The sequence below is a fragment of the Myodes glareolus genome, chromosome 9, assembly GCF_982192425.1.
Source record: "Myodes glareolus chromosome 9, mMyoGla1.1, whole genome shotgun sequence".
In the NCBI taxonomy this organism is placed as follows: domain Eukaryota; kingdom Metazoa; phylum Chordata; class Mammalia; order Rodentia; family Cricetidae; genus Myodes; species Myodes glareolus.
In genome coordinates, this window is record NC_142034.1 from 36,036,860 (window position 1) to 36,063,455 (window position 26,596).

The window sequence follows — 26,596 nt, forward strand, 5'->3', positions numbered from 1 at the left end:
TTTTATTTATGTGTATGTGTGTGTTTCTGCATGTAAATATGTACAAGTGAAAGGCCAGAAGTGGTTACTAGCTCCCCTAGAGCTGGAGGTACAGTCAGTTGGTGAGCCACTTGATCAGGGTGCTGGGAACTGAACTTGGGTCCCTCGGAAGGGAAGCAAGTGATCTTAACTACTGGACTAGCTCTCTAGCCCTACCCACCCTCTTTAGCTATGTAAAGATTATATGCTAAAATGATGATATGCTAAAAATTACTCTGAACTAATAGATCTTGGATCTTCTGATCTTCTTGGATTTGGTACTGAAATAGCTTAAATAGTATTTAAACCACAGAGTTAGCTGGTCATAGTGATCCACACCTTTAGAACCAGCACTCAGGGGACAGAGGCAGACACAAACACACACCTAAGTATTAAGGGACGAAAAACTGTAATGAGAAATCTGAAGATCCAGCTGGGCAGTGGTGGCGCACACCTTTAATCCCAGCACTGGGAGGCAGAGGCAAGCGGATCTCTGTGAATCAAAGCCAGCCTGATCTACAAGAGCTAGTTCCAGAACAGACTCCAAACCCTGCCTCGAAAAACCAAAAATCAAAACAAAACAAAAAGCCAAACAACTGGAAATCCAGACTTTGTTCTTATTCATATTTATTTATATTATATAATATGATTTTATTAAACTAAATTTTACCCTGAAAAACTTGGTCATAATGGCATCTTTAAAAAACCTTAATTGCCGGACTTGATGGTGCATGCCTTTAATCCCAGTACTTAGGAGGCAGAGGCAGGTGGATCTCTGTGAGTTCGAGGCTAGCCTGGTCTACAAGAGCTAGTTCCAGGACAGGCTAGAAAGCTACAGAGAAACCCTGTCTCGAAAAACTAAACAAACAAACAAATAAATAAATAAATGCCTTAATTAAGCCAGGCAGTGGTGGCACACACCTTTAATCCCAGCACCCAGGAGGAAGTGGCAGAGGCAGGCAGATCTCTGTGAGTTCGAGGCCTGCCTGATCTACAAGAGCTAGTTCCAGGACAGGCACCAGAACTACACCGAGAAACCCTGTCTCAGAAAAGAAAAAGAAAAAAAAATAAATAACTTACAACATTGATAAAATCAAAACAAAAAAAATACATTAGGCTTGGTTGGACATGCTTTTAATCCTAGCACTGAAGAGAGAGGCAGGGTGATCTCTGGGAGTGCCAGGCCAGCCAGGGTAATACATTGAAACCCTGTCTCAAATAAATACATGGCTTTTAACCTATATGACAACCAGGAAGCAAAATTACATTATGTTGTAGAACATGTGGGGAAGTAAAAGAATGATGTTCCAATTGGATTTTTACATCTGGGATATTTCAGTTGTAGAGCACTTGAGGGCCATGGGTTTGATCATTAAGACTATTCAAAATTAAAAATAAATCCATTAAACCTTTAATTGGTGTGGCTTGGGAGATGGCTCAGTGAGGAAGTATGAGGACCTAAGTACAGAGAATTATCACACAGGTTAGAGAAAGGCATAGTAATGCACAACTATAATCCCAGCACTAGGGAGATAGAGATGGGTAGATCTCAGGAAGAATAGTGAGCGACACTGTCTCCAGTATTAATAGTAGCCATAGTAACCATGATAGAGGGAGGTGCCTGCAACAGGAAACCCATGGATTGTGCACATACTTGCACAGGGAAGCACACTTGTATGTGTGGTATGCATGCATACATTATCAGTAAGTTCCATTTGTGTGGCTTTAAGATTAAAATAAATACAGTAACATAACTATGTTTATGAAATATAACCATGAATTTTTTTTCGAATTTATTTTTGCTTCTTTGGTTTTTTGTTTGTTTGTTAGGTTTTTGGTTTTTCGAGACAGGGTTTCTCTGTAGCTTTGGAGCCTGTCCTGGAACTAGCTCTTATAGACCAGGCTGGTCTTAAACTCACAGAAATTCACTGCCTCTGCCTCCCGGGTGCTGGTATTAAAGACATGTGCCACCACCGTCCGGCTTCTAATTATTTTTTCATATAATTATTTAACTTATTTTATGTGCACTGGTGTGAAGGTATTGGATCCCCTGGAGCTGGAGTTACAGACAGCTGTGAGCTGCCACGTGGGTGCTGGGAATTGAACCCAGGTCCTTTGAACGAGCAGCCTTAACCACTGAGCCGTCTCTCCAGCCTGAATTTCCTGACTAGTGTAAAGTACTTTAGATTTGGTCAAGTACTAATACATTGGCAGGGGAATAGTTGAGTCCATGAAACTGAATGTTAATTCACCTAATTGTTTCTTATAATGAAACACAGTGCAGATTTCACATTGACTCCAGTTAATGTTTATGAATTATTTGGCATATAATTGTAACTTTAATTCTTAGAACAGAAGACCTGAGACCTATTAGAAGAGCTGAAAGGACTATATATATGTTAAATTCATAAAGCTTATAAAATATCCTTTTAATAGATTATTTTTACTATTAAAAAACTTCCCATTAAAAATATGTTTTGTTTATTTTTGCTTGTAATGTCAGCTTCAAATTAAAAAGCAAAAATAGGACCAGTGACAATTTCTGCAAACTAAAAAACTGCTGGGCATCCATGTCTATAATCGTCACTGTTTGGGAAGTTAATGCAGGAGGATCAGAAGTTCCAGGCCAGCCTATCTTTTGTAGAAGGAAAGTTTTAAATATGATAGGCCAGTGTGATATCTATAGCATGGTATCTATAATGTTTAACCTTTGTTTATTTATATAAACTGTGTCAGCATGTCTCTTTACCAGTTTAAGTCTTTTTGTTTTTTTGGTTTTTTTTTTTCTTATTTTGTTTTTCGAAATAGGGTTTCTCTGTGTAGACCAAGCTAGCTTCTGCCTTTGCCTGCCTCTGCCTCCCGAGTGCCAGGATTAAAGGCATTCGCCACCACTGCCCAGCTAGTTTAAATCTGCTGATCTTGTCTAAATCACCAAGTACAAAAATTAATTTTGTATAGTTTTATGAATCGGGGATTATGTAAATACCATGATAGAACTGAATGAACCTAGGTCTTCATTGATATAAAAAGAACATTTGATGTTTGTGACAGAAAATTGCTCAGACATAGAAAAGAATATAATTTTGGATTTTTGAGGCAATATGAACAGCCAGAGGACATTATATGTTGAGTGAAATAATTCAGGGACAGAAGCTAGGCAGTGGTAGCACACATCTTTAATCCCAGCACTTAGGAGGCAAAGGCAGGTGGATCTCTGAGTTCTAGGACAGCCAAGGCTACACAGAGAAACCCTGTCTCAAACAACAAAAGTTCAGGGACAGAAAGATAAATAACCCCTACTGGCACTTATATGTTATATGTGGAAGCTAAAATGTTGGTCTAAAGGAAGGCAGAAGTGTAGTGATTACATTTTCTCCTGGGCACGGGGAGTGAGAGATGAAGAGCTGATGGGTACAATAGGGTAAAAGGGATAGCTTCCAGATTCTGTAGCGTGGTACAACAACCAAGTATTTCAAAGTCACTAGTTTAGGCCTCCGTGTGTTCATTGTCTTGAGAAATTCTGGCTTTCTACCATGCTGTGATTTGGACATTAAGTCTGTCAAGTTATAAAGGGAAAAGAAAAAGATAGGGTAAGCCAGGGTTTCCAGCAGAAGGATTTGGGATATGTGGTTTACAATATCCTGTTCATCTTTACAGCATCTAGAGAGAACCCCAGAGATACAGAAATTCATTCTTAAATGTGGACTTTTAAGAGTGTGAAACTTTGTGAAGAATTGTTTGTATGTTTTCCCATGAAACCCGCTGTTCCTTCAATAAATCAGCATGAGCCAGATGTGGAAGTACATTTCTTTAATCTTGGCACTCAGAGAGACATGTGTGTACATGTACACACACAATCACAAATACATGAATGGTATGTTTTGTTGTTGTTGATGTTGTTGTTGTTTTGAGACAGGGTTTCTCTGTAGCTTTGGAGCCTGTCCTGGAACTAGCTCTTGTAGACCAGGCTGGTCTCAAACTCACAGAGATCTGCCTGCCCTGCCTCCCGAGTGCTGGGATTAAAGGTGTACGCCACCACCACCCAACTTGAATGATATGTTTTAAATCTTTGTTTTCACAGGACTTTGCATCACGGGCAAAACTGGCAGTTCAAAACCTAGTACAGAAAGTTGGATTTTTTGGAATTTTGGCCTGTGCTTCTGTAAGTAGGTTATATTTAATTAATATATATTAATTAATTAATCATATATAAATCTCACTAAATGATGCGAATATATTTTGATCAATTTGTTTTTTGTGTGTATGAGTGTTTTGTGCTTCTGTAAGTATGTCCATGTACCACATTCATTCCTGGTGCCAGCTAAGGTCAGAAGCGGGTCAGATCCTCTGGAGCTGGAGTGACAGACTGTTGTGAGCCTCCATGTGTGTGCTGGAGACTGAACTGGGAACTCCAAGCCGTCCCTTCAGCAGCTCAGTTTTTTTTTTTTTAAATATTTATTTATTTATTATGCATACAATATTCTGTGTGTGCCTGAAGGCCAGAAGAGGGCACCAGACCTCATTACAGATGGTTGTGAGCCACCATGTGGTTGCTGGGAATTGAACTCAGGACCTTTGGAAGAGCAGACAATGCTCTTAACCTCTGAGCCATCTCTCCAGCCCCCTCAGTTTGTTTTTAAAGACACACTCCTGAGTGAACAAAAATGTTGTTTGTGCAATTTTGTTGTTTTTTGTTGTTGTTTGTTTGTTTGTTTTCTTTTGGAAACAGAATCTTAAAATGTATTCCTGGCTGGAACTCACAGAAATCATCTTCCTGCCTCTACCTACTAATGCTATAATTAAAGGTGTGCCCCACTATACCCAGTTGCTGTCACCTTTGCTGAGTATATTAATTGAGCTTATTTGCATCGGACAGGTTCACAGTCTTGTTTATTGACTGCAAGCATTTCATCATGCAATAATGACTTCAGATCTGAAAGACTTGATTCAGCGAGAACAAAAGAAATAAAATCCATTATTTCTCCAAAGAATTAATAATGAAATGAATTAGATAAGTCTTTTTCCAGCGTTTTGAGTATTAACAGGAAGATTCACATAAATATAAACCTGACTTAAGACATCTTACCTCCTATTTAGATTGTTGCCATTGTCTTGGAAGAAAGAGGAATTCAGTTGGGATTTTCAGAATCATAAAAAGTCAAGGTAGTGTCATGTACCTATAATCTCAACAGTGGCAAGGAGGGAAATAGAATCAGACAGATCCCTGATATACACACACACACTCGCACACTCACACTTAAACTATAATGTCCATGTGCCTAAATTACTGATATTGATCCTAGACACACTAGAAGTTTTCATAGTGTGCTTCTTTCTATCACAGTGATACGACAAATAAAAATGGCACATTGAGAGATCTGTGACAAACCAGATGTGGAGCACAGCTACAGCCCAGCCATAGCTGAGGAGTGGAAACAGGAGGATCAGAAGTTCAGGGTCTTCCTTGGTGACGTAGCAGGCTTGAGGGTTACACCTAGCATACGTGAGGCTTTATCTCCAAAAGCAGCTTGTGAGTTGATGAGATGATTGAATAAGTAAGTAAAGGCACTTGTGGCCTGAGCTCAACCCCCAGAATCCAAGTAAAGGTGAGTTACAGAACAGCCAGGACTACACAAAAAGACTCTGTCAATCAAAACAATAACCTCAAGAACCAAAGTAGTAAATGTTTCTGGTATGTACTTACATGGTAGAGTGTTCATGTAGCATAGGCCAAAATTTAACAGATGAAAGAAAGGAGAAGGGAAAGGTGTTTGCTATCTCAAAGGGTAAGAAGAATGAGTACAGATAGTTGAAATACAGTATTAGAAGCCAGGTGTGGTGGTCTTGCTTTTTAAACTCCAAATTTGGGAAGCAGAAGAAGGCAAATCTCTGTGAGTTTAGGCCAGCCTGGTCTATACACTGAGTTCCAAAGGTTCATAGAGAGACCCTGTCTCAGAAAAATTAATAAAATAAATCTTTAAAAGTTTAGCCTGCTGTGGTGGTATATACACTTTTAGCCCTACTTCTCAAGGCAGACACAGGTGGATCTCTGAGAGCAAGGCTAGCTTGATCTACAGAGTGTGTTCCAGGACAACCAGAGCCTCACAGAAACCAAGTCTCTTTGGGGGGTGGGGGCAGAAAGAGATAGAAGAAAAGAAGGAAGATATTATGTTAAGTGAAAAATACTATGGTATGGAGGAGCCTATTGGATAAAATGTTCTTGATTGGAGGCCAAGAGAACAAGCTGAGAGCTATAGTGCCTGGGTTCGGATCTTTTTTGTAGGGGAAATGCCTTATTCTGCCTAAACATTTTTCTCTGCAAAATAAGTGTAATAGATTCATATGGAGTTAGGTGTGTTGGTAAGGCAAACTGCTTAGAACAACCTAACTGTCCAGAACACTTGGTAAAAGTTGTCTCAGTATTCCTAGGGAAAATGAACTTTATTAGTACTCATTTTAACTGTGTGTTGGAAATTCACTCCTCCATTCTAGACATTCTCTTGATTATGTACAGATAAGAGTTAACATAAGTTTTACTGCCTAGAAATTTTTTCTAAAATGTTTTTAATTAAGATTAAAGGGACAATTTATTAATTTGTTTTGATTTTTCAAGACACGGTTTCTCTGTGTAGCTTTGGAACTTGTCCTGGAACTTGCCCTGTAGACCAGGCTGGCCTTGAACTCACAGACATTTACCTACCTCTGCCTCCCAAGTGGTGGGATTAAAAGCACACACCACCACTGCCCTGCTTTTAAACTTAGATAAAATTCCTAAATTATAACAATTCTGTAGGATTTTTTTTTAGTTTGTTTCTTTGTTTACATTGTGGGGTTTTTTGTTTTGTTTTGTTTTTGTTTGGTTGTTTTTTGGCATTGGTTTTTGGTTTTTTGAGGCAGGGTTTCTCTGTAGCTTTGGAGCCTGTCCTGGAACTCACTCTGAAGACCAGGCTGGCCTCGAACTCACAGAGATCCACCTGCCTCTGCCTCCCGAGTGCTGGGATTAAAGGCGTGCGCCACCACCACCTGGCTATCTTCAATAATGTTAAGACTGTCTTCATTCCTTCCCATAGAAAAGAGCCACCAAATGAGCAGAAGTCTACTAAAAGGAATTAAATTTCTACAGATCCATGGGTTTATCCATTTCTTGTTTGTTAAAAGCTGTGTTAGTGTGCAGCTTAGTTTGCTGTGATCTTATAGAATGTGTTGTTGGTTGGTTTTGCTCTTACTCTTTTGGCTTTTGCAGGGCCTACCACCCAGCTCCCAAATAAATCACACACACAGGCTTATTCTTAGTTAGGAATGCCCGGCCTGAGCTCAGCTTGTTTCTTGCCAGCTTTTTCCTTTTCTTACTTCTGTATATCTTACTGTATATGCTCCATGGCTGGCTGAGTGGCTGGCCCCTAGCGTCCTCCTTTCCATGTTCTCTCTCTGCTGCTCCTCATCATCATCCTTGTCATCACCTCCTCCTTTTTATCCTCTCTGCCTGCCAGCCCCGCCTATCCATGTTCCTGCCTCATTATTGGCCATTCAGCTCTTTATTAGACCATCAAGTGTTTTAGACAGGCAAAATGACACAGCTTCACAGAGTTAATCAAATGCAGCATAAACAAGTCACACACCTTAAAATAGTATTCCCCATCAAGAATGACAGTCTACTATGGATGTGAGTCCCAGTTTAGGGACTCATGTTAGAATTCCTACCCAGTTGTGCTGGAGAGGGGGCTCAGCAGTTAAGAACACTGACTGCTCTCCCAGAGGTCCTGAGTCCAATTCCCAGCACCCACATTGTGGCTCACAACCATCTTACTAGGACCTGAAACCCTCTTCTGACCTGTAGTTAGACATGCAGAGTACTCATATGGTCTTCTAAATGTTGTCTTGCATTGACCAGGGAACCTTCTCTGTGTCACATGGTAAGTAAGTACTGATTAAAGCAGAGTACCACATACCAAATTAAAGTTTTCTTTGAATTATGTATGAAAATTTTGTTTTGTTCCCCTCTTCCCCACTCCAGATTCCAAATCCCCTGTTTGACCTGGCTGGAATAACATGCGGACACTTCCTTGTACCGTTCTGGACCTTCTTTGGTGCAACCTTGATTGGAAAAGCAATCATTAAAATGCATATCCAGGTAATTAGAGCTGAGTCACTGCTTAATGATCTTGATGGAACCAAGGCACTTTTAGTTCCTGCTTCTCTCAGTTAGTTGCTTACTTAGATAATAGAGCTCGTAATTATAGAAATATGTGAATTTCCTTGTTTGTTTTTTCTTCTTCCTCCTCCTCTTTCTCCTTTTTTCTTTTTGCTTTATTTTTTGTTCCATGAAACTATCTAAAACCTATCAAATAAAAGTATTATTCTCATGTGAGAAAATGCATCATTTTCCTATACACAGTCAAAAAACCGTAGTTTCCTTCCTGACCACCACATGAAAGGGTGCCATGCCACCTTTCATTGATTCTTATTTTCTGTCACATACTCTACATGGCACTTCCTCTCGGCACCAATACCCTTTACCCAAAACCAGACAGAGGTTAGTGTGAGGGAGGGAGAGGTAACTGAGGAGATGAGGAAATGCTGGCTGTGTGGTTAGGGAAGTGAGACTCTGCTAGCCCCCAAAGCCACTCTTACCTTTATCTTTAAGATACACAAATTAAAAAAGGCTAAGAACCTAATTGAGAGAAAAATGATTGTGTCTTGGACTGTGAATTCTCTCATCTAAGGGTAATTCTCACTGATAAAAATTAACCTGGAAAGAATGTGTTTTTAATCAGTGTGGTTTACAACAAATAAGAATTTACTAAAAGAAAGTTAGGAACAGTGGAATGATGTCTCTGAAAATAAAAATTTATCCTCATTGATTCTTCCTAACACTTCCCTGGCTCTGGTTCTTAAAGGGGAGGATGAGGGGCTAGGGAAATGATTCAACAGTTAAGAGCACTGACTGGTCTTCCAGGGGACCCTGGTTCATTTTACAGCACCTACATGGCTACTAATAACCATGTATAGCTCTAATCTCAGGAGATCTGACATTTTCTGGCCTCAGTAGACACTGAATGCACATAGTTCACATACATACATGCAGGCAAAACACCCATAGACAAATAAATAAAATTTTTAAAAGGAGGGAGGAGTGCCAGGCATATTGGTTCATGCCTTTAATCTCTGCACTCCCTGTCCGCTCAGCACCAGCCTGGTCTACATAGCTAGTTCCAAGCCAGCCAGAGATAGATAGACCCTGTCTCAAAAAGGGGTAGGGTACCGATGACAGTAACATGCCTTTGAGCTTCATTGCATCTGTCTTCTGCTGTCAAAATGATCACTCAACTATCAGGGATATCTTTTTCCTACTTCCAGGCATTTATTTCTTCCCACTTGTATTAAGTGTTTAGGTCAGTGTCATGTGTGGTGGCACGCACTTTTTATCCCAGCACTCAGGAGGCAGAGGCAGTTGGATCCTCTGAGTATGAGACCATTTTGGTCTAGAGTGAGTTCCAGGATTCAGGCTACAGGGGTTGTAAACCTCCCCCCAAAAAAATGTTTAGTTCAGTGAACACAAGTTTTGTTTTTTTTTTAATACTGCGGTGCTACTTAACGTGCTTAAAATATAATCACTATATTAAAAATGTAAGAATAAAATATTTTATTGACTAGTAGTATTTTGTAATATTTCTCAAGATGGTTTTTCTCTCCTTTTTTGTGTGGGGGATAAAGAATGATAGCATAGCTTTTTGAGTTGTAAGTACGGAAGTGCCAGTCATTTCAATTCTTACTTTAACAGTTTGAATTGTAGTCTCTTTTGTTTTGTGTTTGAATGCTTTACTTGCGTGTAATGTGTGTGTACTATACATATGCCTGGTGCACAAGGAGACTGAAAGAGGCTGTCCTGTGAAACCAAATTCTAGGCCTCTTCATGACCAACAAGAACTCTTAATTACTGAGTCATCTCTCCAGCCCCATAATTTGTAAATTTTTATCTGTCTTATTTAACTCTGCTATAGTAAAGTAACTTTCTTTAGATTATCATAAATTTTTTTATTGCATGTTTCTTTTTTATTAGTTCTTTGAAAATTTTGTGCAATATATTTTATCCCATTCACCCCTCCCCACCACCTTCAATACTCACCAAACTTTAAATTATTTTTTTTAATTTTTAATTCATCATGTCAATTTGTGCTGCCCATGTACTCATCAATATATGGCCTTTCCTTTGAGCATGGTAGACTTACCAGGGGCCACACCCATAAAGAAAATTATTGTAAAGTTTCAATGCTGAGCACTTGTCTATAGCTGTAGATACATAGCTTAATCAAACCTTTTGTTTCAGAAAAAGGGTCAAAATTGTTTTTAAACATCCTAAGAAGATTTTCTTCTAAGATATACCAGTTCATATTTTTTAATGTTGTACCTCATACTTTAATGGAAATTAAATTCCTCATACTCAGTGGAAGGAAATGCTCTGAGTACAATGGTCATACTTAGAGTGACTAATAAGTAATAAGTAATACATGTCTATGAGAGTGCCGACAGCTAGAACTTGAACCCAGGTCAAGCTGTGTGACCTGTCCAGTGTTCTTTCTTTTGCCTTGTCCTAACAAAGTTATTGATATGATAAAGGAAAGTGAATGGCTTTACTGCCTGCTGTTTATCAGACCGATTGCAGGTATGAGGTAGTTTTGCAGGTCTCATAGAGAACAAGCTTACGTTTAGAGCAAAAAGGCTTGCCTTAAGACCTGGTAATCAAAACAAGCTCTGGAAGTTGAAGTTTGTTCTCTGTCTGCTATGTAGAGACAAAAGAAAGAAAATCCATTTATGTTTCTGAAAGGCAAGAATCTGGTTCCTTTACTACTGACTGTGGGTATGTTTACTGTGTTCCATTGTACATAGTAACATGCTTATAAAGGCATGTCACTTGATGTGCATCCAGATGTAGCTTAGGAGAACAAGTCTTTCTCTTTGCTTGAGTAGGCAGTATTAATGAGTAGTATAAACATTCTGACCAGTTCCAAAGTCCAGGGAAACACCCACACACAAACTTTTTTGTGCTGTACTAAAACATATCTTCTCATTTGCTTTTCTTTCATCCCCTTTTTTTCTCAGCTGAACATTAGATAGCCTTTCAATAAATTATTTTTATGAATGTCTTTCTGTTAGTCTTCCTAGAAAGGGTTCCCATCAGCACATCCATTGTGTTGGGTTAGAATCTTCCTGTTTATTAGGGAGATGCAGCTTCTCTGCCTAGAGCGGGATCCTTACAGACATCATCTTGCTACCAAACGATGAAGAAAATTAACATGATTATCTGTGTTCATCTGACTTACTTACCATGACTGTTGTTTGTTTGTGTTTGGTTTTTTTTGTTTGTTTTTTGCCTGTCTGCATCTCCAAGAAAGGGGATCTACATTTGTGGATTCTGAGCCCCAGAAAGGTTTCTTCCTTGTATCCCTGAGATGTTTTGTTGGTTTCCTGAGACAGGGTTTCTCTGTGTATCACTAGCTGGCCTGGAACTCAGAGATCTACCTGCCTCTGCCTGGCAGAGTGCTGGGATTAAAGGCCTGCACCACCATGGCCTGACTTTCGCTGAGGGTTTCTAACACTGAGTAGCCTCTGGAGTGTAGTAGGCACACACTAACAATCTGACAACTGGTCAGTTTAACCTTTGACCACTAAGGGCACTTAGCACATGTTTCCTTCTTTGTCTGCTCTAGCACAGCTAGTTTCCTCTGCTCACTTCCTTTATCCCTCACAGCCCTTTCCTTTGTTTCTTGTATGCACAAGAGTGGGAAAGATGATCTGTGCCTTGTGTTTACCAGCTAAAATCCCCACTCAGACCTCCAGCCTTGTAGACTGAGACATGTGTTCTTAAATGGCTGACACGTTTTATGTCCTACCAGCACAGTGAATTTTTAAGCTGTTGCATATAAAAAGGAAATTTTGTTTTGTTTCTCAAGCAATGAAGTTGTGCAATTATCGGGCACTGGCTGATTTTGCATTGTTAGGCAATGATGGTAGGGAAAGCTTGTGGTGTTGAAATCACTGAAAGTCACACCATTATTTCTGTTGATGAGTGAAAGCCTTGGGGCTCCAAACAGCCGGCCCCTGGTGTAGACACCTATGCTAGTGCTTTCCCTCTAACTTACTCCATAGTTGTCTTATTAGGACAGCTTTCTCTCTCTCTTTTTTTTTTTTTAAAGATTTATTTATTATGTATACAACATTCTGCCTCCATATATGCCCGCATGCCAGAGGAGGACGCCAGGTCTTACTACAGATGGTTGTGAGCCACCATGTGGTTGCTGGGAATTGAACTCAGGACCTCTGGAAGAGCAGCCAGTGCTCTTAACCACTGAGCCATCTCTCCAGCCCCCTTCCCCTTCCACCATTTCTATAATCTTGATGTGTTACTCTTCTTCACTTTTATAGTGAAAGATTAAAAAAAAAAGGAAAGCTGTTGTTGTGTGTTTTATTTTCACCCCTCCCCTTTGGTCACACTGTCTAGAGTAATCATTTAACAGCAACAGAGCACTAAAGAGTTTGTTATCAGGAATTTGGAGAAACTCCAGGAACCCAACTTTATGCATATTTAGTTAGAGAATTATTGTGTGACCTTAAAAGCTAAAGTTAAACAGAGGCTGTTGAATCCTAATCAGTCATACACTTAAATGTGACCTTTGCCTTGCCTGTCATTCCATGTTACATTGTTGGCTTCTTTTCCCTTTTTCTTTTCTTTTAACTACTAGTGGCATTTGAGAGAAAGACAGAGAGTGAAAGAGAGAGAAAGTTTGTGTTTCTGTAATTACCACCTTTCTACCATTTGTAGAAAAATGAGGAAAGTTCTTCAAGATTTTGAAGAAGTGTTCTCAGATTTGTGTTTCCTAAAAACCCTTAATATTTCTTAATGTTACCCATACTAAGTACTTTATGCTCACATGTGTTGAATCAAGCTGAGAATATTTGCTACCTTCTAGCCATAAAGGTATTTTGGTATTGTTGCTTTAATGTCAGGTATCGATATCTTTAATAGAGTACTTCATACCTACCAGACTAGAATCTTGGAAAGTCACGAGGAACTTTTAGCCCTAAACCTGGAAGGCCAGGCTTGTTTCAGGTTTTGGGCACTTTGATCTGGTTGCTGTAAAACCTTCCTAAGACAATAGACAGTCTTTCTAAAATCTAAAGTAGACTTAGGCCAGGCTCCTACTGTTAGTCCTTGGTGGGAGCTGTATGGCAGCTGGTGGCTTCTGCTCGGTACTGGATTCTAAGATGCTCAGAGCAGCTTCGTCTCCACTATTTCCTCCCAGGCTCGGGTTTCATGACGCACAATTCCTCTGAGACACACTCCTGTATCCCAGTAAAAGACTGCAGCTGTGCTTAAGGAAGAGCATCTTTAAAATACCAAGGACCACTTGAATTAAATGGTCTCTTATTTTAAAAGAAGTAATGAAATTACTGTTAGGGGCAGTAATCACTTCTTTGTCTTTTTTAGACAATTACACTTTAGAATTTACAGGTAGTTCTTTTAAATGACTATTTAACTGCTGTTTTCTTTACAGAAAATCTTTGTTATAATAACTTTCAGCAAGCACATTGTGGAGCAGATGGTGGCTTTCATTGGGTGAGTAATTCCTTAAAGACTAATATTAATATTGTGGTTTAATATTAATATTGTGTGTGGAAGAGGAAAGTAGGATAAAAAATTTTGAAACGACTGTTTTCGAGAAACAAAAAGTGTTTGCCCTATTGTTAGTTATTGAAAAGACATTCTTGCCCAACTGAAGGAAGAATGAAGCTCACTTTTTCCACTTCTTTGAAAACTAAATATGTATCAGTTCACATAAATCTTGATTTCAAAGAGCTTTGGGGTTAAAGTCTGTGGCCTTTCTTTGTAGAAAAGGCATGCATGTGTCATTACAGTTTAATGGGGCTTTAGGCCAACTACACAGTTGCATGTTAAGTTGAATATAAATCATAAAGTTTTAGTGTTTCACTAAAGGGCGTGCAGTGGCATGTTAAAATATTCTCAAAATTTATGAAGTAGGAAGCTGTTATTTTACTAGTGAAAAATTAGGCCAATTAAAGTGCTAAAATCCAGTGCTTTTGTTTGTTGATTGATTGATTGATTGATTGATTTCAGTCTTAACCTACAATTCAAATGATAATGTCACAAAATCATTGGCTACAGGTCAACAAGTTGTTAATATAATATTTTAACATACAGTTTGAATGGTAATATCACAAAGTTGTCAGCTATGGGTCTTCAAAACAGTAAAGAAATGCAAATTTTGGAATTTGAAAAGTCAGGTGTTAGAAATAAAACCAAGGCTTGTTGGGTTCTTAGTTGCTTACTTCATCCTTCATTTGTTTTTGTTTTTTTTTTAATCATTTTCTGCAAGAGATAGTTTCCTTTCATTTAGAGATGGAGTGGCGCTGTGATGGAAGCATGCTAAGATGAAGTGCATTTCGCTTATTCTTAATGTAAATCTTCATCTTAAAAGTCACTGACACAACCAGATATTTGTGAAATTTTCTACCATTTAAAATGAATTGCTATTTGGTGATGAGTTTGTGTGTGGTTTATTATTCTTTAAACTGTGTACTATATAGCATACTCTATTGATTTTTCAAGACAGTTTCTCTGTGTAGCCTTGGCTGTCCTGGAACTCACTCTGTAGGCCAGGCTGACCTTAATATCCCAGAGATCTGCCTGGCTAGCATAATTACTGTTATGTGTTATATTTTATAGTAAAAATTGTTTTTACAGTATTTTCTATCTCATCTCTAATAAAATAAGGAAAAATATATTCTTGACTATATTAAGTAGAACCAAATATTGGTTTATTAATTCTTAAGTTTCTGATTATTAATATGTATATATAATATATAATAGGTATAATTTATATATGAACCCTCTCTGGTTTTTTTTTTTACTGCCTGAATCTATATAAACAAAATCCTTCATATGTCACCTTATATCACTTTCAAAGCAAAACAAGGGGAGGTGGGCCTGTTGATTCAGGCCTGTCATCCCAGCCCTAGGGGAGGCTCAGTTAGGGTCCAGAGTTTGAGGCCATCCTGAGGTATGTCTTCTATGTGGTTGAGGGGGAGAGCTAGATGTTCTTGTCTCCTATTTTTGAAATATGAGGAAAATATTCACCTATGCTTGGAGATGACTCCACCTTCCTTGAGACAGTTCTGAAAGAGCAGACACATTGTAAGCTGTCATACGTGCCTACACGTTGTAGAATGTTAACATTGTAAGCTGTCATACGTGCCTACACGTTGTAGAATGATAACATTGTAAGCTGTCATACGTGCCTACACGTTGTAGAATGATAACATTGTAAGCTGTCATATGTGCCTACACATTGTAGAATGATAGTGCATGTGGCACCCACTTTCTTGATTTCTCCTTTCCTCGGTCATGGTTTCAGCTTTATTACCATTGTCATGTTTCTCCCGCCATTGGAGTTTCTAGAAGCTTGTATTACAGAGCTCCCGTCACATCTACTGAAGCTGTTCCTGTCCTTCCCCATCTGTTACAATGTACCACTATTAGTAACTTTCTAAAATTCTTAGTCCGGGATGTTACCAACAGTATCCTCAATCCTCTACTCTTTTTTGCTTAACACCCTCACTTGTTTTCCTTTTGTTCTTAAAACCAAAGCTCCTAAAAAAGAGCTGAGTGTCTTGTCTCCTGCTCTGTGTCACAGAAGCTTGCAATTCCCACCAGTCATCTGCCTTAGGGTGAAGCCTTAACCTTGCACTCGTGATGTTTCAGGCCAAATAATTCTTTGCTATGAGGGACTGCCCCATGCATTGTTAAGACATCTAACAATGTTGCTGGGCGGTGGTGGCACATGCCTCTATGAGTTCAAGGCCAGCCTGGTCTACAAGAGCTAGTTCCAGGACAGGCTCCAAAGCTACAGAGAAACCTTGTCTCGAAAGAAAAAAAAACAAAAAACAAAAAAAAACATCTAACAATGCCCTTGTCCTCTACACATTATATGCTCTTAGCAGCTCTCAGTCTGACACGTCATTCCAAGGCCTAAAGATATTGCTCAGCAGAATACCATTTGGGCAGCATATTGAGGCTCTATAGGCCTGGATTGCTCAATTGTAGAGTATAGGTCTCACATGTATAGTGTCCCACATATGCTCCCCAGCACCACAAAAAGTGCATGTGTTTTCCACACTGGTGCCAAATGTTGTGTGTAGGATAAACCCCATCCATCATCCACAGTTAGAATGTCCATTAGATTGCAGCTTTTATCCTCAGAAAATCTTCTGACTTGGTCAAGTATTTCTGAACTAGGAACCTCTCTGCACAGCAACATATAGTACATACACTTATAGTTTTGTTTTTATGTTTATGAATATCTGATTACTTGTCTTGATGCACTCCACCCCCTTTTTTTTCTGGGAGTCTTATCTTGCCCAGACTGACCTCAAATATTCTTATGGAGTTGAGGCTGGTCTTAAACTTGTGATCCTCTTGCCTCCACCTCCTGAATGCTGGAATTATAAACGTTCCCCACAAAACTCAGTTTTGTGTGGCTCTGAAGATCAAATGTAAGACTATATGTGTTGGGCAAGCACTCTACCAACAAGCTACCTTCCTAACCCTGATGCATCTTTTTTCTACCAACCCACAGCGATCCCCCTGTTCTGCCACCCAAGTGATGGGATGAAAGGCATATGCCCCCATGTCTAGCTCTGTAAGCTTCCTAATACCAGAGAGCATGTTTTCTTGTTCATTGGCCTGAGCATCTGACCACTTGACTGACACATAGCAGGTACTCAAGAAATGAGCATATGCTATCTAAATAGAAAAGTCAACAGGTCATTTGTGTACCCCTTGTTTTTTTATTTGTTTCCTCAGATTTTGGAGTTTCTAAGAAATTTTGCCATTTCTCTACAGTATATAGAAGCTGAAGTGCCTTTGGACAACTTAGTTAAAGTGTAATATATTTTGTTTTTCCAAGTCCCCAACTCCTTTCTTTTAAACTGCACTAGCCTGGTCCCTCAAAAAAATCACAGTGAGCGGCTAGACAGATGGCTCTGGTTTAGAGCACTTTTAGAGAACCCAAGTTTGGTTTCCAGCACCACAGTGATGGCTCATAACCACCTGCAACTCCAGGTCAATGGGCAACTTAACTAGTGCACATACCTACATGCAGACATATACATACACATTATCAAAGTTACATATAAGTCAGGCAGCAGGGGCAGGCCATATCTGTGAGTCTACAGTGAGTTCCAGGACAGCCAAGGCTACACAGAGAAACCCTGTCTTGAAAAAAACCAAAGATTATTTTCTCTAAAAGTTAGAAAATCTGGGAATGTAGCTTAAATGTTTGCCTAGCATGCACAAAGCCCTGGTTCGGTCCCTAACACCGTGTGAAACAGGTGTAGTATCTGCTGCCCTATATTTCAGCGCTCGGGAGGTTGTCTTCAGGAGGGCTGGAAATTCAAGGTCATCTGCAGTTACCAGAGATTGAGGCCAGACTGGCTACAAGAAACTGCCTTTTTTAAAAAAAAAATATTTTTATTCTAATACATTCAAGAGTTACTAGATTTGTGTTTTTATTGAATCAGATAGGTAGTCTTAGTTTTCTAAACTATTTTCAGACATAGAATTTCCTGATATCTTTGTCTTTTTCCAAGAAATAGCTGCAAGGATTGTCTCAGCTTCTGGATTAACTATTTAATCATATAAGTATAGGACAGGATTGATGGCTCAGTGGTCAAGTAAAAACAAATTTTAAATATCTTTAAATAATGTAAGTTAGATTTGACTTCATTATCAGATGCCAAAAACTAGCTTTTTAGTATTTTGTCAGGGATAAATTTATAATCACAGTCTCTAATCAAACATGATAGTATTTGATTTCCTAAGTTTTGGAATAGAAAATTGTTTTTGTTTTGTTTTCTCTTTTGAGACAAGGTCTCTGCATAGCCTGAGCCATCCTCAAACTCACAGAGATCATCCGCCTCCGCTAGGATTAAAGGCCTGTACTGCCGTGCCTGACTGAAATAGAAAATGTTTTTAAATATATGTTCAAGTGGTGGTGTTGGTACACGCCTTTAATCCCAGTACTTGGGAGGCAGAGGTAGGCAGATCTCTGAGTTGGAGACAAGGCTGGTCTTCAGAGTGTGTTCCAGGATAGTCAGGGACACCCTATCCCTCCCCCCCAAAAAAGTGTGTGTGTTAGCACTGCTATAAAACTAAAGTGTGTGTGTTAGCACTGCTATAAAACTAAAGAATGAAGGCATGGGTTCATGTAGCTCAGGTTTGTCTGGTGCTAGCTGTATAGCTGAGAATGCTCTTGAATACTTCCTTTCTCACCCCTATTCCTGTCTGTTTTTTTGTTTTTGATTGTTTGGTTTTTGGTTTTTCCAGACGAGGTTTCTCTGTGTTGTTCTGGAACTCCCTCTGTAGACGAGACTGCCCTCAAACTCAAAGATCCACCTGCCCCTGCCTCTTGAGTGCTGGTATTAAAGGAGTACACCACCACTGCCTGGCTTGAACTGCTATTCCTAATAATTTAAGTATGGAGTAACCTAGCTAAATATGATACCCTAATTTAAATAGTGCCCATCCTCCAATTGTAATTAACAGATTTATTTTTAGAACAATTCTAGAAAGTAGTTGTCAGTATCACTAGGTTTAAGGGAAAGAGTCTTTATTATCAACTTCTAAATCAATAGACTGATCTTTTTATACATGTAAATAATCAGATGTACTGGGTCACTTACATATTCTGAGAGTTAGGATGCAGAGAACAGCTTTCTAATTTAAGGTGTGTTTAGCAGATATATTAAGGTGTATTTAGCGGGATAGAGACAGAATTCTATAGTTGTTTTTAAAGGTTTTCTTGTATGTTGTTTTGCACTCTTTGAAGAAAGTCAGACGAAAGCCTCAAAGCACCAGGAAACTTGAGAACTTGAAAGGCATTATTCTATTTCTTGTGGCCTGAATATTATTATGATGACATAAAACTGCTTTTTTTTAATTATAGACTTTCTCCATTGTGAGAAGTATTTCTCACAAGACATATTTCTTGAAGTACAGAACCAAATGATAAAAATTGTAATTATAAAATGACATGTTCCAGAATTCTCACCAAATAGAGACTAAGAATTCCCAGAAAATAACATTAAGTCTATGACTCGCAACAAGCCATATGCAGAACATTGGCTTGCTGTCAGCTTGCCAGGGTCTTATTGGAAGACAAAGTCCCCAGTTTTACCACACAAGAGAAGTTTCCATAACTCAGTCATTGAACTCGAGGGCTGGGGGATGGGGTTGGCTGGAACAGGGACTTTTTACCAGATACAGAATGTTCCATGCTCTTCTTTGCTGTCTCCTATTTTTGAGTTAACTTGGTGTTTGACCTCAGAGTCAGGCTTGCCTGTGGCAAGAGAGATCATTTGAACCAGTTAGTAATTAAGTGCTGAAATCGGAATGTTGTTTCTTGTTCCTCCCTGTATGGAAAGTAGTTAGAATGAGCTATGTCAGTCTATTTAGACCATGGGAGGAAAAACACAACCTTTTCTTTTTGTTGTTTCTGTTTAAGTTTGTTGTTGTTGAGAGAGGGTCTCCCTGTGTGGCCGAGGCTGGCCTGGAACTCACTAGAATTCTGCCTGGGATTAAAGGCGTGGGCCACCTTTCTTGACTATCTTTTCAATCTAAAATGTAAACTAGTTCGTGTCTCTGATTCTTTTTGACATTTATAATTATGAAATAATTTTTTAAAAGGCTATTGAATGACTACAAGCATTCATTTCTGGGAAAGGATAAACAAAGTTGGGGATCCAGTTCGACCCACTGCTTTTAAAGTGACCTTCCTCTGCAGGTGACAAGAGCAGCCCTTCTCATGCCTGCCCTGCGGTAGTCTAGAGAAACCCTTCAGTGTTTCTGTCATAGACACTGGGGTGTGGCATAGTTAGACTGTCAATGAGAAACAGCTATCAGCATTTCAGTGGAGTAGCACAGCTGAAAACCAGTTTTGTTAGATGGTGTCAAATTTACAGGGTAAAGGGACTTCCTGACACATTTTAATTACCCTTTAAATACTTCTTAGATACATACAGGGCTGGAGAGATGGCTCAGTGATTAACAGCACTTGCTGTTTTTTCAGTGGACCCAGGTGAACCTGTGTTGGGCAAGGCGCAACTGTCTGTAACTATCTTCCTGGGATTCATGCCTTCTTAGGCACCTGTGCATACATACATACATACACTCAGGCACACACACATACATATTTTAAAAAAAAAAAACTTCAAGAATAAAGAAAACATAATTTGCAACTGAGTATGGTGGTATACACCTGAGGGAGAAAGGAGGAATTAAAAGGAGGTTGGAAAAAAGAAAGAAAGAAATGATAAAAATATAAAAACTAGCTAGGTTTGATACTGAATACATGCCTTCAGTCGCTACACTCCTGAGACAGAGGCAGGTGGATCTCTGAGTTCGAGGCCAGCCTGGTTTCCATAACAAGTTCTAGGATAGTCAGAGCAACATAAAGAGAAAATACCAATAAAAATAGATCAGAATTCTTGCCTGATAGCTCACCCCTGTAATCTTAGCACTTAGGAAGCTGAGACGGGAGGATTACCATGATTTCCAGGTCAGTCTGACCTACAGAATATTACTCTGTCTCCAATAAACACAACCTGATGCATTGGTTAGCTTCTGTGCTTTGAAAACTGGAATGAAGATGTATTTCTAAGATGTGCTGAGGCCGCACAATAGAAGGCAGTGGAGGGCCGGTCTCAATCAGCTGTTTGAATAGGGCCAGAAGATTGTTTTTACCCATCACAGCAGACCACTCCGTAAACTCCTTCTTCATTTACTGACAGAAGTCCCCTTTGTCCTCCATGCTCGGGTCTGCATTCTACTGGAGAGAGGAGCAGCTAATGTTCTGGTTCTTACAGGAAACAATCCCAAATGTTCAAAAGCAAAAAACCCTGTGTGCTAGAAACTCACTGAGGCAGTAGCAACCATCCTTCTGAAGTCTGTGAATGAGGTAGAGCAGTCTTTCAGCCTGGAGAAAGGGTGTTTTCATGTGTATAAATAATAGCACCGGGACACAGTGAGCTAAGTTGAATACAAAAGAAGTTGTTTTTTTTAATGTTTTATTTATTTATTTATTATGTATACAATATTCTTTCTGCGTGTATGCCTGAAGGCCAGAAGAGGACACCAGACCTCATTACAGATGGTTGTGAACCACCATGTGGTTGCTGGGAATTGAACTCAGGACCTTCAGAAGAGTAGGCAATGCTCTCAACCGCTGAGCCATTTCTCCAGCCCTACAAAAGAAGTTTTAACTGTTACAGAGGGGCACATATGCAAATGCAGTTCAAGATGTTTTAATCCCAAACCCTGAGGTTGAATCACAGCAAATTTTAGAAGGTGCCAGAGACTATCAGTCCTAACAAGCCATACAAGAAGGCCTGCGTTTTTCAGTGTAGTTTGTAATCCTCACTCTGGATTTATTTTATGTTGGAGTACTCTTCCAAAATCCTGGTGTATAAAGAAACCACAGTTCAGGTCCAAAAGGAAGTAAAATATACAAGTCACCAATTTCCCCATACAATATCAGCTTCATAGATTATATTCTGTGTTCAATTAGGTTGTAACCATAGTAACCCTTTCATTCCAGATACTCAGGATTACTAGGCCTTCTTTTTACTAGGTTAAAATGCTTATCTTTCTCTGGGCAGTAGCATCACATGCCTTTAATCCCAGCACTCAGGAGATAGATATCTGTGAGTTCCAGGACAACCAGAGAAACCCTGCCTCAGAACACCAAACCAGCAGTCCTGATTTTCAGTCAGTGCCCATTCACTCTTACTCCTGCATTATTAGGTCATAGCTGAGGTCTTCTGATTTCTCCCTCTAATCTCTGAGGGCAGGACAGCTGTAAATATGAATGCAGGCCTAGGAGATGGCCTTTGGCCTCTTCACAAGGCTTCTTGATAAATTCCCCCACTCATAGGAGGATCTGTCATTGTTGAATAAGGCCAGGAGTCTGAGGTCGGTTCTGAGTCACTGTGAATAGAGCTCTAGTATTGGTTGGTCCCCAGGGAAACTGGTGGTTAAATACTGTGAGAATCTTTATCAGACAGGAAATGACAACTCATTAAAATACTAACCGTTAAGCCTGTTTAGAGCACTCACTGTCTGGGGAGGGCGAGGAGGAAAATTTAACCCTACAGTGTTTGACTAGAGTGTACCTATTTCTAAAAACAGAATTATTTACAAGTCTCTTACCAAGAAAGAGACTTAGCTCCTCGTTATGTAGAAGACAGGTCTGCATATGATGGAAGCAGAATGGAAAGGGCCTCCTATTTATCCCCAAGCACATCCCATTGTTCCCTTAAATGTCCGGTTCATTCTGTTCAGAAGACTTGAGAGTTCTAGGCTAGCCTGCATTCAATATGGAGATCCTGTCCACCACCATCACCCATGCAGAAGAAGAAGAAAAGGGAGATAGTTTTCTACTTAGGGCGGTGTTCCTATGCTTCTGGACTGCATCCCAGCTGTATCATAAATAAAAGAATTCTCCAGAAAATCCAAGTATATGCCCCTAACCCCAGCATTTAAGGAGCCCAGGCAGGAGGATGTGTATTCAAGGCCCACCTAGACTGTTTTTTGAGACCCTGTCTCAAAAACCAAACAAACAAAAAGTGCAAGGAAGAATTCTCTGAAGCCAGAGGATAAATTTCATTTACTAATGAAATTTACTAATTGAATCCAGAAAATTCTTAAGACAAAAGCTTTCTGTTCGAGCACAGGTTGTAAGCACAGGTTTGACTATCCAGATTCCTAAAAACCTCTTCATAGCTGTCCGTTAGACAAGATAGCTGGGCAGTAGTGGCGCACACCTTTAATCCCAGCACTCGGGAGGCAGAGGCAGGCCTGGTTTACAAGAGCTAGTTCCAGGACAGGCTCCAAAAGCTACAGAGAAAGCCTGTCTCGAAAAACCAGGAAAAAAAAAACACACACACAAGATAATGTTGGACATGACAGTACACCTGAAATCTCAGCACTCTGGAGGCAGGGTCAGGCGGGTCTCTGCGAGTTCCAGCAGGACAGCCTATATAGAGGGAAGGGGAAGAGAGGAGACTGATTTTGTAGGAATAGCTTGCTCTCCTCCTGGACATTTCGTCTGCTAATTAAGCCTAAAATAGATTTTAGAAACGTGTGGTGATGGCACACACCTTTAATCCCAGTACTCCGGGAGGCAGAGGCAGGGGAATCACTTTGAGTTCAAGACCAGCCTGATTTACAGAGTTGAGTTCCAGGATAGCCAAAGATACACAGAGAAACCTTTGTCTTGAAAAACAAAAAACAAAAAAGATGGATTTTAGAAGGCAGATGTGACCCGTTCTTCTAATCTTAGCACTTGGGATATGATAGACAGGAGGATCAGGAGCTCACGAGCATTCCTAGCTATGTTCCAAGCCAATCTGGGCTACATGAAACCGTGTCTCAAGCCAGTAAGACAGCTCAGTATGTAAGAGCACTTGATGCCAAACATGATGGCCCAAGTTGTGTCCCTAAGACCCATTTGTGAGTTTTCAACGACCCCCATATTCAGACCTTGAGATGATTACTGTCTGATACTCAGCAGAGGGCTGCTAAATAACTTAGCCTCAGAGTGATGCACAGAGAAATCACCTTATACCCATAATTTCCTATTTCGGACCCATGTCAGTATGTTTTTTACAGTAAGATATAACTTATATGCTGAGATCCTGGGGGAAGTTCATTCATGTCCCCTGCAGTAGTCAGAGGAAATTCTACTGCTTAACAAGATAGTACATTTTTGTTGATTTGGTTTGGAGGTTTTTTTGTTTTGTTTTTTGTTTGTTTTGGTGGGGACAGGTTGAGACAGACAAGGTCTCTCTTTCTAGCTCTGACTGTCCTGGAGCACACTATTTAGAGTAGGCTGACCTCTGTCTCCCAAGTGCTGAGATTAAAGGCTTATGCCACCATGCCCAGCATCTGTTGGTTATCGTGTGTGTGTGTGTGTGTGTGTGTGTGTGTGTGTGTGTGTGAGATTTATAGGAATCCGTGTTCTTTCCACCTTGGACCAAGCATGGGCTGTCAGGCTTGTGGACAAGCACCTAGCCCGCTAAGCAGCCTGGATGGCCTTATTTGACAAGGTTTCACCATGTACTCTAGCCTGATCTGGAACTTGCTATCCTCCTGCCTCAGTTTGCCCAGTGCAGGTTTTATAGGCATGTTCTCCCATTTTCAGCAAAACAGTATTTTTTTTCAGCTCATATTTCTGTTAAGTACAGTGCCCCCATATCGCAACAATACACTAGCAAAAAGCACATCTGACTAGGAAAGTCCAAACAGAGTCATGAGTGTAAGGAAAGGCTCAGTTTCATAGCAGGGTCTAGCTTGGTTGCTCTCCCCGTGATGGAGAAGTAGCTCAGAGGTAATTAGGTGTGGTTTTATATGTGGTGGACCAACTTGAAACAAAGTTTAAAAGAATGCCCATGAATAATAATAATAACTGAGGGATTCTAGTGTACCTGGAAAAGGTATAGGACCTGTATTAAGCAACAAATGAAAATTTGTGCATCCTACCCACTCTTCCCCAATCTCTGCCAGCTCTGGGGCTTCCTCAGGACTGACCATTCCTGGTATATCTGAGAACAGAAAATAATGCAAGCCTTTCTGAGGAGATATAAGAGAGTTCAGAATGCACGGTCTTGTTAGAGACGTGAATAGAGTTAAATGTGCTCCAAAAATTATTTTAAAAATAAAAGTTTACTTACAAACTGATCAGGACTCTTTTCTTCCCCTCATATTATTTTGAGTGTATTTATTATTTGTGTTTGTTGTTTGGTTTGAGATGGGGTCTCACACTATTGTCCAGGCTGTGGCTGCTGTGGCCTCAAACTCGAGCATTTATCCCGCCTCATCCTCTTAGGTGCTGCAATTACAGGTGTGAGACACTACATACAGCTGGTTTCTCCTCTTCTTTCTTCTTTTTATAACAGTAATTACTGTTTGCCAAGAAGTTTGACTTCTGTCTGTGCTAACATATACTTAGGTCCAAAACCATGGGAAAAAGTCAAACACCTTAAATCAAGTTTGAGTCCTGAGCGTTAGAGTTTCTTGGAGGTTTTCTTTTAAGAGTTTATGATTGGTTTTTGTTGTTTAGTTCAGTTTTGTTTTGTTTTTTTATACTCCGTTGTTCTAAAAGTCAGTAACAAGAAACAAAATATCAAATACTACCATTCATAAAAGAAAAAGTTAATTTAGGGGGCGGGTTATTTATTTATTTTCAGGGCAGGGTTTCTCTGTGTAACCCTGGCTACCCTGGGACTCATTTTGTACACCAGGCTGACCTCCATCTTGGAAGTTCCCTCTGCCTCCCAAGTCATCCACAGAATTTTTTCTCCCTGTTGTAAAAAAAAAAAAAAAAAAAGGAAAAAACAGGGTTTCACTGGAGCTTTGGAGCTTTAGAGCCTGTTCTGGAACTAACTCTTGAAGACCAGGCTGGTCTCGAACTCACAGAGATCCGCCTGCCTCTGCCTCCCAAATGCTGGGATTAAAGGTATGTGCCACCATCACCCAGCAGCAAATAGCTATTTATAAAGCTAGTTAAAGTTAAGAACTAAAGCATGGTTCTGTTTGTATTTGTTCTTCTTCAACGTTGTATTCCTCTGTATCACCAAACTAGTTCTTTGAACACTTTGAACTCCACCACCAAATGGCTGGTGGAGGACTTCACCCACTCCTGAGAGTTGACATAAAAAGTTCTTAGCTGTGTGCACAAGGGGGCCCTGAACTTAATGCTTTCAGCATGACAACTATAAATCAACGCGATCACACACACTCATATACACATGCATGCACACACGCCTATTCCTAGCGTGTCAGAATAGACTCTTGCTTCTGGTCTCCTGCTCACACATAACTTGAGGAATGAACTTATAATTTGTCTTACATGTGTGTTTAGAGTGAGAGCTGTGGCTGAGTATGTGGCTCAGTTGGTAGGTGTTTTTCTAGCATCATGAAGCTAGGAATCCAATCCCAGCCTTGAATAAACAGGGTGTAGTGGTGCAGGCCTGTAATCCCAGCACTTTGGAGGTAGAGTTAAGTCTAGGTTGAATAGTAAGTTCTAGCCAGCCTGAGCTGCTTGAGTCCCTGTCTGAAAAGGTGGGGAGGTAGGGGAAGTGGGCCGTGGAAAGATGGCTTGGTGGTAAAAGTACTTGCTGCAATGTTTTTTGTCTTTCTTTCAAAAACTCTGGTACAAGAATACTTTGTGATGCTGGGCATGGTGTCACATGCCTAACTCCAGCACTTGGGAAGCAGTGGGAGGATCTCTGAGTTCCAGGACAGCCAGGGCTACACAGAGAAACCCAGTACAAGAAACCAAAAAAAAAAAAAAAGCTTTGTAGGGACCTGTGAGATGGCTTAGCAGGTTGAGATGCCTAACAACCTGAGTTAGAATGATAGGACCCACAGGAGGAGGAAGGAAAGAACCGAGAGTTGTCCTCTGTTGGGCATGTTAGTACATATCTTTAGTACATATATTAGTACATA

At 39.9% G+C, this 26,596-nt stretch overlaps 1 protein-coding gene across 1 annotated transcript in view; it reads left to right on the top strand.

Moving 5' to 3' along the window:
* Positions 1-26,596, top strand: part of Vmp1 (vacuole membrane protein 1) — a 100,237-nt gene that overhangs the window by 69,255 nt on the left and 4,386 nt on the right. The window contains exons 8-10 of the mRNA XM_048446779.3: positions 4,100-4,180; positions 8,033-8,149; positions 13,572-13,633. Of these exons, the coding sequence (XP_048302736.1) occupies positions 4,100-4,180; positions 8,033-8,149; positions 13,572-13,633 (260 nt within the window). The remainder of the gene's footprint in view (positions 1-4,099; positions 4,181-8,032; positions 8,150-13,571; positions 13,634-26,596) is intronic.